This window comes from Mustelus asterias, chromosome 6 (assembly GCF_964213995.1).
Source record: "Mustelus asterias chromosome 6, sMusAst1.hap1.1, whole genome shotgun sequence".
Taxonomy (NCBI): domain Eukaryota; kingdom Metazoa; phylum Chordata; class Chondrichthyes; order Carcharhiniformes; family Triakidae; genus Mustelus; species Mustelus asterias.
The window spans coordinates 41,150,864-41,165,475 of record NC_135806.1 but is presented as its reverse complement, the minus strand read 5'-3'; the positions used below and the strand labels follow the sequence as shown (position 1 = coordinate 41,165,475).

Genomic DNA, 14,612 nt, shown 5'->3' with positions numbered 1-14,612 from the left:
GATGTCAAGCTTCTCAATTTTTATTTAAGCTGCACTCATTCAGGAAAGTGGGGAGTATTTCATCAAACCATCACTCTCCTGACTTATGCCTTATAGATGATATACAGGCTTTAGAAAGGGAGTTACTCACTGCAAAATCGTCAGCACCTGAGCTGCTTTAGTAGCCACAGTATTTATATGGCTTAACAAACCAGTACATTTTCGGTCACTGTTAACCCTCAGAATGATAATGGTAGGGGGATTCAGTAATGATAATGCCGTTGAGCATCATGGGGAAATGGATCCCTATTTCTGACTTTCAGTTGAGGGTGATTCTCTGACTATGATGGGATCGATAAAGAAAAAAACCAAACAAGTAGTCCCATCTAGCTGGACAATGGTGGATGTTATGATGAACTATGGCAAGGATTGTCATCAGCTTGAGAAGAAGGGATAGTTAACTATGATCACAGTTACTCAAGATGCCATTTACAACTTCGGTGAGAATCATTTTGATACAGTGGTACGACTGGAAACCTAATTGAATGATTCAAACATGGGGTGGAATTTTCCCGTTCCACCCACCACGGGTATCAAAGCAGGCAGGACACAAAGGGTGCAACGGTCCGTGAACCTTGGCCGGGATTTTCCAGCTTTGGGGCGAGTGCGGTCAGAAAATCTCACCCAGAGTTTCAGGAAAGATAGGCAGACTTGGAAAGCATTCAATGACTTTGGAAATGAAAGGTTGGAGATGGGGTGAGTTTGCCAGATCAAGGGTTTTTTGTTCTGAGGGTTCGAGGGTAGATTTGAAGGAAAGAGTGACATTACCTGAGGGGAGATTTACTATTAACAATATCAGCTAAATGGGATGAGGAAGGGAAGTTGGGGGCAGTGAGCTGTTTAGTGGGAATAGGGTCAAAGGAGCAGCAGGTGGGCCTCATAGATGAGAATCAGGGGAGATAGCAGAGAAATGAAAGATGCAAGCTCAAGGCTAGGTCAAAAATCAATTAGGAAGGCAAAGAGGAACTATGAAATTAAATGATCAAATAATATAAACAGTAAAATATTCTACAGGAATATGAATTAAAGATGTCAGGATGGGAATAGAGCCGCTAACAGACTGGACAAAAACTGTTGATAGTGAGATGGCAGAAATATTATTTATTTTCCTTCAGCATTCTTATTGTTTTGGATGGTAGGAACAAAAAACAAACCGAACGTTAATAGCCAAGTTAGATAGTCAGGTTAAAGCTTCCAGTGTAATAATGTGGCTATCTTGTGGGGTGCCTTCTTTTGAGGGCAATGATTGATATGTTCCAGGATCTTATTAGGGGCTCCAAAGTCACATGGTGAAGATGTTTTAGTCTTCCATTAATGGAGAAGGTGGCAGTGCCTCTCACAATCAGTTCTGAGGTGGTTGCCCATTTGATCCTTCGCGTTGTATGGTAGGTGTTTTTGACATGTTTTAGCTCTGAGAGGCTTATGTGGCTTGGTTTTCTTCATGGGTGTTGAGGTGGAATGGCGAAGTCATAGTCTTGTGCATTTGGCTGCCCCCTATAACAGGATGTAGGCTTTCATAAATGTCTCCTCTACGTGAGGGAACATGCTTGACATCGCTGTACAAAACATCAGCATATACAACTTGAGGTATTCTCTTTCCATCAATTCATTAATAAATGCTTAGAAGCATTTGGGAGTCAGTTTAGTGTATACATGGAAATGTTGGTTGCCAAGCATGGAGTTGAGAAGATGATCATTGTTCTGCAATTTAAAATGATGGATAACTCTAAAAGCAGGTTATGCTTCAATTTTGTATCCATTCCAGAGTATGTACCAGGTAGACCCATCAGGTCAGTCAGAAGATGAAATTGAAAATGATATACTGCACTTAAAATCAAATTGAAAGTATAAAACCCTTAGACAAACACAGAAGAGCAGGCTATGGGTGGTCTCTGTAAAATTATGAAAGGTTTTTGAGAGAATAGGCAGAAATAAAGTATTTTTGTGAGGGACAACTAGAGCACATCAATACAAGATGGTCATTGTTTTGGGAATTTAGAAGCGACTGATATACCTAGAAACTGGTGAGAATGGGAATCTCCCTATGACAGGGAGTAGCGGAGGTAAATAACATGCATTTAAGAGGAAGCTAGACACATGAAGCAGAATGAAGGTTATGCTACTAAGAGTTAGATAAGGATGCGAGGAGGCTCAAGTGGAGCATTAGTGAGCATGGATTGGTTGGGCTGAATGTTCCCTTTCTGCAATCTGTGCGATTGAATATTCAAATTCAAACGGTTTCAATAACCTGCTCATTATACAGAAAATAAAATGGACATGGGTACAATGTCCAGTTCTAGTCTAAACAAAGATCTGGGCTGCAACCTTTTGGATTAGGTACTTTTTGGATGAGAGAAAGATTAGGATGGAGGTTCTACAAGGTCTCCTGTACATCAGCCTGTTTTGTTAGTTAGCACTGTGATATAGCAGCTCTGGCCCCCATTCACATTAATTAACCTAATGAGCACCCAGGTTTGCAGTGTAATCACCTAACACTTAACAAGCAAGGTGGCACAGGCAGTTAATGTCTTGTGGCAAATAATTAGTCAGAACGCAATAGTAAGACTATTTTAATAAAGTTCATTAAAAAGGTTTAAAATTTCCCATCACTTTAGTACAAATGAATGATTATTTTCTCCCACTGGCAGGGAGAAAACAAAATAATTATTGCCAATATGATACAAATAATCAAAAATAATACATTTACAGTGGATAGATTCCTGGAAGACACCAAGTTGCACCACAATGGAGGGATTTCAACCTGCAGCGTGGGGAACCGAACGGCATTTTAATACACTAGTCAGGGCAACCATTTAATGTTTGGAAAGCAAATGATAAACTATTGTACAAAGAGCTAATTTGCATTGATACAGTGCTTATCACTACCTCAGGACAAAGCATTTTTTGAAGGGTAGTCACTGTTGTAATATAGGGAGATTCAGCAGCCATTTTGCACACAGCAAGATCCCACAAATAGCAATGGGATAATCATTCGATAATTGGTTTGTGTAATGTTGACTGGAGGGATAAATATTGGCCAAGACGTACTGTAGAACTCCATGCTTCTTCAATAGGTCCCATGGCACTATGTATTTACATCCACTTGAGAGCGATACGGAGCCTGTTTAATGCCTCATCCGAAAGGTTACACCTCTTGACGGTGCAACACTTCCTCAGTACTTAGCCCACAATGTTTTGAGTCAGAGGTGAAAGCTCTACAACTAAGCCAAGGCCAAAACCAAGGACAGCACACAGCTCTCCTCAAATGGGTAGTTTGAGGGTTAGGTTTTCTATCAAGACAGATACAGCAATTTTAGTACAGATAATCTTGAGGAATGAGAGGAAAAACACCAAGTTTAGCCATGGACAGGAATTCTGCCGTTTTTATAACTCATTAACTAAACACTTCTGGAAAATTGCCAGGGAAGAGACTGCAACTTGCAAAGTTCACTTACAAACATTTAACACACCAGGTAATACATTTTCATTGCACTAAACCTTAACAATAGACATTTAAAAGATATGGATTTAATAGTTATGGGATTAATCAATTAGCAGCCCACACAGGAGCATAGTGGTGTTAAGTGCCAATATGTGAACTTAATGAATTAGAACTTTTAAAAAGAGGTTAGTTCCAAAGGGCAAGTTTCACACAATCAGCTCTTTGAAACTGCTTCCTCATTCTAATAAATGCGTTTGTAATTTACACATCCAAGGGTAATGTGAGTCAAGGAATAACTCATCTTGCAAGCCAATAATTGCTGGAGATGGACTAATCTTGGATATGTAAAACACTTCAAAACAGAAGATGCACAACATATATCCCAGGAACAGATTGATTTGTAATGAGCGGGCAATGATGTCAAATGGTTGACGAATGGTGCAGGTCATTAAAATGAAAAAGAATCTCACTTGTTTCACATATGAATTATGTAATTTAAAAAACTGACATCTTATTTCCCTCTTTCCCGTGCCCCCACCCCAAGAGAGTTCTCAAATTGATAGCCTTCTTGAAATACAAAACAATAAAAGGACTATGATCAAATGGCATGCACTACAAGGTTAGTTCGTTCCCAAAAAAAAAGAAGAAATCGCTAATCCTTTATTTTGGAGTTGATCATAACCAAGGATTTGATTACTCATTTTGAGGGGTTGAATTTTTGGAGGGGGTTTTCAATCATCCAAATGGGACTTGGGCAGAGGCTTCATGGAAATCGACAGTCAGCGCTATTTCTCCAGTGTTCCTGCCAATTATCCCAACAGGTTATGGCAATGGTTAGGAAAACCCCAAACCCCACATGGGGTACACAATCCTGTAGACCCAAAAACCCACATTTAACAACATGATGAAAAGGCATCGCCCAGCGGGGCTGCCAATTATCCCATCCCAAAGCGACCTTGATATTTGGTTTGTTGACAGCTCGCTGTCAGCTTCTACACGGAACAATACTTTTCATTTTGGTTGAAAGGAATCCAAGAAATCCGTTTCTAGTGAGAACAGTCCAATTGTCAGTTAAATAGCAAAGAACTGCAAAAGGACCCTGAATTAAACAGGCATTTCAGTAAGCCAAAGTGGAAATACTGTCAAATCTTTATTCTTGAATCTTTGGTACATTCAATTTTTTAAGTCTAAAATGAGTGAGATGTGTCCCAATTTAAAAAAGAAACACACAAACCTAGATCTCTTCTTTAGAAAGTATTTACAATAGAAATTACAATATAATACAAGTGTTAATATGACATCAAGGTTCTATGAAACATTGAATCTCTCCCGATTCTGGTGTTTGTAGCATGCAGGGTAGAATTGGACCAGGCCCAGTTACAAGTAACTTTGCCTTGCAAAAGAAAAGTGCTGAATGACTGACAGCAGGGGGTTTTTGTACCTCGTTTTGCAACAGAAGGATGATTTTGGTAAACCATGGCATAATATACATATCTTTTTTTAAAATTCCCCTTATCCCCCAGATTCATACTAAAAAAAAAACTTTAGTGAGTAATAATACAATATATACAGCATCTTCACACACTTCAGTACTACAAAGGGGGCAAGTCTTCCAAACAGTACCATCCATTCCACAAACACCATGATTTGGGCAGCATCACTCACTAGTACACAGCTGCACTATGTAACAGGGCTTTGCTGTTACATGCTACCAAGTCACCAAATGAGCAAATGTAGTGTTATTTACAGCATGTGAGAAAACAGATGGCAATGTAAATTAATTTGTAGCTGTTCAATTCCTCTTGAAACAGGAGGGGGAAAGAAAAAGGAATAAACGAGCTCTCAAGAGGGTGTAGGGGACGCTGCGAGAAAAGGGAAAGGGGTGGAGTCAGAAAGAAAAAGGACACCTCACACTGCTGGTTAAAAACATCTTTTTGAAAAATAAAATCACAATAAAATTTAAACATATGGCAGTATTCCATATACAAACAGCGCCATAAAAGCTGCACTGAAGAGACCAGAGACTGGGACAGTCACAAACCAGGCTAAGAAGATATTACGAAATAAGTGCCAGTCCACAGCTTTGCGTGATCGGATCCACCCCACAGCCACCACAGATCCAACCTGGGGAGGCAAATAATAGCAAACACATATTAGTACAAATCAAATGGTGATAGCAGCGGGTGTTTTGTGGAAAGGAAATAATAGAAAAAACATGAACAAAGAGTAGACCAATACTAAGTTACCAGGAGCTTGTCAATTAGCAAAACCATGCAGGTCACAGATACACATTCAACGATGTGGGGCTTGCATTTCACATATTGCAGTTTACAGAGACTGCAGCCTGACAGCTCAGCTTGGTTCTCACCCAACCAGGAGTACTGTTACATCTTAAAATCAAAATTCTTAAATTGTACTAACTCTGGAGTTTTCAAAGGCACTACAGTACACGAAGATCACCGATGCTGCACTCCTTACAGGGAAGTTGGGTTCGGGAAGGGCCCAAGTCAGAGATGGGTAAAGCATTGTAATCCTGATGCTCAGACCCACAGTCACTTAGAATATGGTTCCTTATTAAGAATGTGCAAATGCTTCCTTTGAGTAAGGTTTGTCTGCCCCAGGAGTGTAGGATCAGTGAAATTATCCGTTTGAACTTCATGAGTATCTCATGTTTGGAGAAGTTATTGGTCTACTCTTTAAAAAAGAAACATAAAACAGTTAGTTAATAAACTAAGATTTATTTTGTGATGCATTAAGGTAGAGAAAATAGTTAAGATGGCTGGAGAGCGAGCAAGTTAAAGACTTTTAGCAAAATGAATTTACTGAATGCAGTTTGCCTTCAAAACACCATAGAATCCTGACTATATGCTGAATAGGTCCTTCCTCTCTCCCTGACAGATGGGAGAGAGATGATGTAGAAAATAACTATGCTGAAAACACGAGTTCCTCTAAACAGACCAAGTACAAGCCAATATCTACCAAGACACTATATAGACAATGTTTCCAATTCCCAAATAAGTGCAGACAGGATGTCATCTTGAATTAGGTTTCTTGTCCCATTGTAGTGCTCCCCAGTGACTTGGCCCTTGCTCACATCTCCTCCCCACCACCCAAGACTCGGGTGTCTGCACCCCTGCTTTCCAAGGCCTAGATACTTGCACCCTCACACCCCAGGATTCTTGCTCCCACCTCTCTCCAAGGTCTGGCCCCTGCCCCGCCACTTCCCTTTCCCCAAGCTTGACTCTGATGGGAATTCCTACAGATAGCTGGGGAGGGATTGCACTCATATTTGTGAGGATACCTTCAAAATGTAAACCACCAGAGGAAATTTGATGTGCTAAGACTGCCTCATAACTAATTTTCTACAGGTGATCCGAAATAGCATTCATTTTGGGGAAAGCAGAAATGTACAGGACCAGAAAATAAATTATTCTAGCCCAAAAAGAAATAAAAGCTATATGGAAAAATGATGGTCTTTGCAAAAAAAATCTACATTTGCTTATTCTCAACTAACTTGTGTATTATTTGAACGATAGAGATCAAGACCCCCGTACAACCTCATTTTCTCTCCCACACTTGTCACCCTTCCTTAGCCTGCTCAGAATGCTGGCCACAACTAAATAGTCTACACTCATTTAATGAGATCTCAAACCTAGGGTGCTTTTTTTGAGTCAGCATTGGCTGTAGGGAATTTTGCCTACATCTGGGAATATTGTAAAATCGCAGGAAACAACCACAAGTTTCCAAGTGCACTGGTAGTGGACAACAGACAAATGTCTGAAGACCTTGCTATACACCTATTGTAAAACAAAAAAAAAAATTATGTTCCTTCAACATTCCCATGATAAATAATGATGAAGACTGTCCAGCTAAACATTTCACAATGCAATAACGTTCTCCTGCTATCACATAACTGCTGACAGGAGGACATAATTAGGTGACAAACTCAAGTGTGGACATGAGATTTCACAATTTACAAAAGGACAGAATAATCTGTGCCCGCGTCCAATCAACCCCCACTTCACCTGGTCCACACTCAGCATTTGGAAAACCAATTATCCTTACTAATAAAAGTACTCAACTATCAAAACTCAACATCACTTTCACTAGTTAACTTCTAGTATGGAGGAAGCCTTTTGCTTGCTACACAAAGGAAGGCAGACTGCAGCAGTCAGAATGATTTTAGTTCATTTGTTTGGTTTGCTAAGGTGGTAGCGACACGATCACTGCATTAACACGACACGTGAATACCTTGCAATGAGTGGAACTTATTGGAATGCCCACATTTGAGGCTACAAGTACAGTTAGCGCACTCATTACTTCAATGCAAAATCCACTGTGAAGAAACAGAAAATATAGTTTGTAGTAGGAAAAGCAGGTGAAAGACATCCCATCACAAACATGCAATGTGGAACCGAGTGAGTGAGTGATGAGGGTTCCACTAAACACCAACTCCTGCCCTAAGGAAGGTACTGCAGATCAGTACACAGTGGCACAAGGAGCTCATCTTGAGCTGAAACTGTGCAATAACCATCAGCTGAACAAGAACTTTAAGGCCGAGTGCTACAAAAAGCATTTTGGGGTGATTGACAAGCAAGCATAAAGGGTTTGAGCTTTGGAACCTTTGTCAATTTAGTGCAGTTTGGCCTACGTCCCACAAGATACCGCGCAAAAGTCAAGTCAATTTGGTTCAGTCAGGACCTGGCTTGTTAAGTTTTAAAACCAATTTGAGATGTAGCATTCACCACAACAGAAGACCTGATCTTTATCACATAGCAGTTTGTTCCTACGAACTGAAAAAGACTGAGTTTGCCTTTCCTACATTACCAGTGCGATTGAGCTTTGAAGTTAATTTGAACTTCATTGGTTGTCAAGCACTTTGAGACAACCTGAAATCATGACAGGTAGGATATTAATGCAAGTTATGTAATATATATCGTATTATACAGGAGGCAGCCATTCAGCCTATCAAGTCTGTACTAATTATGTCAAAGAGTAATCCAGCTAGTCCTACTCCTCCACTGTCTCCATATTCCTGCAATTAAAAAAAACTATGCAAAACTTCTACTTTTTATGATGCTGAAACAGTTCAACAGGCCGCAACTACCTGCTGGTACCATTCACAACATGTTTTTTTTCCTTGTGTGATAAAGAGGTTGTTATAAAAAAAAGGCGAGCATCATAGGCGAGTCCAAACAGGTCCTCATTCACACTATCCAGCAGAGATTACTAGACAGTGCTCTAATCAGCAAGACTAACCTGGCTAACCATATTCTCTCTCTGGCGCAGGGTGATAGAGGAGATAGTCAATCATAGAATTATAGAAAGAATCATTGAAACCCTACAGTACAGGAAGAGGCCATTCGGCCCATCGAGTCTGCACTGACCACAATCCCACCCAGGTCCTACCCCCATATCCCTACATATTTTACCCGCTAATCCCTCTAATCTACGCATCCCAGGACACTAAGGGGCAAGTTTTAGCATGGCCAATCAACTTAACCCGCACATCTTTGGACTCTGGGAGGAAACCGGAGCATCCGGAGGAAACCCATGCAGACACGAGGAGAATGTGCAAACTTCACACAAACAGTGACCCAAGCCGGGAATCGAACCCAGGTCCCTGGAGCTGTGAAGCAGCAGTGCTAACCACTGTGCTACCGTGCCGCCCCAATTAGGAATGGGCTGGTCTTTTTACATTAAAAGATCTACCAATGTCCAAATTCCCATCCACGTGTTCAAATCCATCCAAGGTCTTGCTCCCCATCTCTCTCACGTCCTCCATCCCAATAAATTATCCTTACAAGAAAATCAAAAACCTGGACAAATAAGATAGGTTTTTAAGAAGGTGGAAAGGTTTATAGTTCACTTAGCACCAATGGTGAATAACTGAATTGACAATGGACAGGAGGCCAGAATTAGAGTGCTCAGGAGATCTGCTGTATACCAAATCTCTTGCACTCAAGAAAGCAAGCAAATGGTCACTGTCCGAGAGAGGAGATGCCTCATCTCTTGCTTCCAATTCCCTATTCTTAGTGTTTCCTACCTTTCCTCCTCTTCACCTCTCACAGCTGAGTGAACAGGAAGAGCAACACTTGTTGTAGCCTCCTCATCTAACTCTTTCTTTATTTCAAGCTGGCAAAAGCTCAGGTAGGATTTACTTTGTTCAGTTGTCAGGATGAGTTAGCTGTAGAATACCTGTCCATTCCATTTGGGTCCAAGTCCACATTGTGTTTTACCTCAAAAATGCTTTTTGCAATCAGGCCTGGCACCAAATTGGGTGCTTAACAGTAAATCGGTTTGCTCAGTTTTCCTGCCTCAGGATGAGTCATGCCACCAGAACCGATGTGAGCCAAACCTCACAGTAGTACAGACTGAACTGCTTGTGTCGCAGTCACAGGGCATACGCATACCTTGCAGTGTGTGGTACTGATAGGAAGTCCAACATTGGAAGCAACCACAACTGTGAACGCCGAAGCCAACTCAATAGTGAATCCACTGCAGGAAGCACAAAACAACACTTCACAGTCATTCGAGTCTCATGATTAATACCATGAAGTTCAGGCAGCATGCAAGAATCTTACCACAGCTCTGGACAAATGTCCAAGAATCATTTTGCTATATCCAGTGCTTGTGTGGATCTTTTTTTTTTTTAAAAAAGCTACTTTTTAAAAAAAAAAAGACCAAGTCATTACAAGATCAAGATCATGGCATAACACATTAACGTTCGTTATGAAATCATTACTGATGGCATCAACTGAGCAAATTCATTGCATGCATGAGGTTTAGCTCAGTATAAAAGTCCAAGTTATTAGCATTATGGTATAAAATTAGCACCAAGCTGATAACATGCAACATCCACCTTGCTCTGTGAACTCGCATCATACGTGATCATCATCTCCAACACATACAACAAAATTCAAACAGCCACTGCAAAAAGATATTAGTGCACATGGTGCAACAACCCCAAAGCACTGCAGTGTTTTTCTGTGGTAAATCACTGCCACTCGCATTCTCCACCACCCCAAACCATTATCCCGGTTAATGAAATTTAGTCATGAATGTATACCGCCACTCATTGAAACATTGTAACCATGGCAATGTTGAAAGCTTTACTTGTGCACATCAGAAGAATCTAATAATTTTTTTTTTAAAAAAAGTAAATTTTGCAGTAAAAATAAAGAGGCAGAGAAAGGACTGGCATTCAGATAGAGGCCCTTCATGTTGACAATAAGCCCCTTAAAAGTGTATGGTGGTGGTGGGAAGAGGGAATAGATTTACATTAGAGGGTATAAAGGAGAGTGATCTTGGGATCTCAGCCAGTATATTTTTCAACAAGTGACTGTTCGGAGTCACCAAGAAGCACAAAGATCTGGTCAGCCTGTCCACAGGTACTCGCCTTTGAAGGTATGTACAATTTTCTTTCATGAAATGTGGGTGTCACTGGCTAAGCCAACATTTACTGCCTATCCCAAATTATCGTTCAAGGTGGTGGTGACCACTGCAGGTACACCCACAGTGCTATTAGGAAGGGAGTTCCAGGACTTGGACCTAGCAACAATGAAGGAACAGAGAGACAGTTCCATGTTAAGATGGTGTGAGACTTGTGGACAGGACCTTGCAGATGGTGGTGTTGCTATGCATCTGCTGTCCTTATCCATTTAGGTGGCAGAGATCATGGGTTTGGAAAGTGCTGTCGAAGGAGCCTTGGTGAGTTGTTGCAGGGCATCTTGTATATAGTACACACTGCTACCACTGTGCATCAGCGGTGGAAGGAATAAATGTTTACGGTGATGGATATGGTAGCAGTCAAGCGGGCTGCTTAGTCCTGGATGGTGTCAAACTTAAGAGTCTTGTTGGAGCTGCACTCATCCAGGCATGGGAGAGTATCCATTCACACTCCTGACTTGTGCTGTGTAGATGGACAGGCTTTGTTACTTACTGCAGAATTTTCAGCCTCTGACCTGCTCTTGTAGCCACAGCATTGATAATGGCTGGTTCAGTTCAGTTTCTAAATCAATAATAATTCCCAGGCTTTTGATAGCAGGAGATTCAGTGATGGTAATGCCATTGAATGTCAAGGAGAGGTAGTTAGATTCTCTCTCGTTGGAGATGGTTTGTGCGACACAAACTGGGGCAGTCTGTCAGACTTGTGCACTGGTTGCTAGGCAGTTGGTTCCTCCTCCGTTATTACCAAAACGTGGGCAAGGCTGGCATTCACTGTCCATCCTCAGTTGTCTCAAGGTGGAGGTGGGTCTTCTAGGACCACTGTAGCCAACATAGTAGCTGCAAATATTCTTTGTACTGGCTTGCTACTTAAGGGGGAGTGTTTGAGGCTATGCCCTTGCACAGACCAGGTCAGAAATAGTACTCGAGGTGCCTTTAAGTGGCAACTAGCATTAGATTCACCAAACTGAGCCATACCTGGGAGCTACCATCATCAGCACCACCACATGCTGGGAGGAGTTTTGGGTACAAGTGTGTTTGGATACACGTTGAACCGTCCATACGTGCAATAACTGACTTGCCAATATTTCTGTGTTGCCCATTCATTGGCTATTCAAACACCTCATTTGATGCACAGAATGAGGTGAGGAAATAAATGAAAGGAAGATGACGACCAATAAATAAATAGAAAATATAGTAATTGTTTCAATTTGGAAGGGCAGAAATTAACTTTTTGTGGGTTGTGGATGTTTGAGAGAAAATAAAGAGCAAGACATCTAATCAAATAATTCCACCTACACTGAGCAGTGGGGTAAGCCTTCTTCACACAGTCATCTATTATGTTAGTCAGTGCAACATTAAATGTGACATATGATGCAAGTGTTTTAGATGCTGTTGGACCATACTTACCTCGATGGAGTGATTGGAGTGAGATCTTTGCCCAGCGTCTGAATGACTCGCCTTCCCCAGACCCAGAGACCAGTACAGATGCCCAGGCCACCATATAGCAGCAACCAGATTGGTGTGGAGGCATCTTGCAGTACAGCCCCTTCCCGGTAGATCAGCCAAAGGGCAACAAGGGGGCCAATTGCATTGCTGAAAAAAAAGGAATCACAAGATCAGAGAAACATAGGATGAAACATCTCCATTAAGAAAACAATAATTGCACTTGTACTTAAACAATTCAGAAAACCCATGTTTCCCAGCAAGAAAAGCCTTTGCAAGGCGCACTCTGCAGAAAGGCACCCTGTTCTTACTGCTCCAGCCCCCAGAGACAGAATGAGGGGAGTCACAATCTCTGTTCTTTCCAGTGTCTCTCCTGAGTTAGGGATCTTGGAGCAAGAGACAGAATTAGGCACAGAGGGGTACACACACACACACACACTGCCAGTGTCACAGGTTTAATAGTTTACTTGTGTTAGTTTAGGAGAGTGGTTGCACATCCATCTCAGAATCAGTAGGTCCAAGTCCCAATCCAGAGACTAAAGCACATATCTAGGCAACAGTGCACAGCAATATTAAGGGAGTGCTGCATTGTCGGAGGTGCTGTCTTTCAGGGGATCGCTAGCTAATTAGGGGAACATAAAAAGATGCATATTAAAACTCATGGGAGGGGAATCTTCTAGTGTCCTGGTCAAGCCACACTACTCAAAAACACAATTATCTGATTATTCACTTCATTGCCATTTCTCAGAAAAGATTTATCCACAAAGCTGCTGGAACTATTAACCAATAAAGCTGCAGTAAGGGAAACAGTGGGATCAGGGCAATGAAAAGGGGACTCCTGTAATCAAATGAAATTGAGAAATTTGGAAATAAAGAGTGGAAAGACTAAGTAGAGCAAATGAATTCAGTGTCAAATCAGGAACAGAGAGAAATAATGAAGGAAGGTGGGGAGAGAGAGAGAGAAAAAGAATTGAAAATTAGATTTTTTCCCCCACAGAAAAATTCATAAGCTGAAGGAATGAGACTCCACACTTGTAACAGTTCATTTTCAATGCCAGAGAGGGTGATTAACAATAATTAACACACATTTAAAAAGGGTATTTGCAAATACTTGTGATGGAATGCTGCATGTCAGACAAACATTTGGATATTGGAGTATAATCTTGCATTAGTACCTCACTTGACGTTGCTATATCAATTACGTGTAAATAACGATGGGCACTATTCACCTCCGTTAGAATCATAGAATAGAATTCCTACGGTGCAGAAGGAGGCCATTCAGCCCCTATCCCCATAGGCCTACGTATTTACCTTGCTAGTCCCCTGACACTAAGGGGCAATTTAGCATGGCCAATCAACCTAACCCACACATCTTTGGACTGTTGGAGGAAACTAGAGCACCCGGAGGAAACCCACGGAGACACAGGGAAAATGTGCAAACTCCACACACACAGGTGACCCAAGCCGGGAATCGAACCCGGGTCCCCGGCACTGTGAGGCAGCAGTGCTAACCACTGTGCCACCCTGTTATTTTGACAGTTCTAGGCCAGTGTCATTCTTAAGACATGGTGGCATTGCTGGGTAAGGAAGCATTGCCCATCCCTAAATGGAGTGTCTTGCTGGGGCACTTCTGGGATGGGCAGTTAACAGACAGCCATGTTGTTGTGGGATTGAAGTCTTATTTAAGCCAAACCAGGAAAAGATAACAGGATTCCTTCCCTAAAAGCCCTCAGGTGAACCAAATTGATATCAAAACCAATGTTTTATTTCCAGATTTGAACATTCATTCTCTGGATTATCAGTCCAGTATTACTCGTCCTGTAGTGTAGCTTACTGCCAAATCTGTTCTAAAATGGTTAAACATGTATTCTAAAAGCAAGCATTTCCTTAAATGTATTCGATGAGCAACATGAAGTTAATGTCTAGAGACTAGGAATGCTTTTCTATACCATGTTAAACCCACAAACATCAGTATAATTGTTGCTGTTTCACAGTGCTCACACCACCACAAGCCACAAACGCACGTGGCAAAACAAATCGCTGCTGACTTAAGCATGGCCAGGTTCTGATCAGGTTCCAAAATGTCAGTTTAGGAACCATGTCAGTGCATTATAATGCGAGTCTCGGAGATGTGCAACGTTTTAGTGTTAAATCCACATTTCCAGAATAGGCAGCGTTATTATTTCAGACTTACTGAATGGTGGGCCTGGCCATTAAGGACAGGGGCTCGAAAGGGTGA

At 41.4% G+C, this 14,612-nt stretch overlaps 1 protein-coding gene across 5 annotated transcripts in view; it reads right to left on the bottom strand.

Annotated features, from left to right (window-relative positions):
• Positions 1-2,593: 2,593 nt before the first annotated feature.
• The window catches only part of LOC144494823 (sodium-dependent phosphate transporter 2-like), a 77,014-nt gene continuing 64,995 nt past the window's right edge, over positions 2,594-14,612 (bottom strand). For 3 of the 5 annotated variants that reach the window (XM_078214212.1, XM_078214213.1, XM_078214214.1), the window contains exons 9-11: positions 12,338-12,523; positions 9,895-9,979; positions 2,594-5,605 (exon numbers count right to left, since the gene is read on the bottom strand). In XM_078214212.1, the coding sequence (XP_078070338.1) occupies positions 5,441-5,605; positions 9,895-9,979; positions 12,338-12,523 (436 nt within the window). In that variant the 3' untranslated portion in view covers positions 2,594-5,440. Of the gene's footprint in view, positions 5,606-7,732; positions 7,818-9,894; positions 9,980-12,337; positions 12,524-14,612 lie in introns of all 5 variants that reach the window. The other 2 variants (XM_078214215.1, XM_078214216.1) reach the window with 2 other exon arrangements.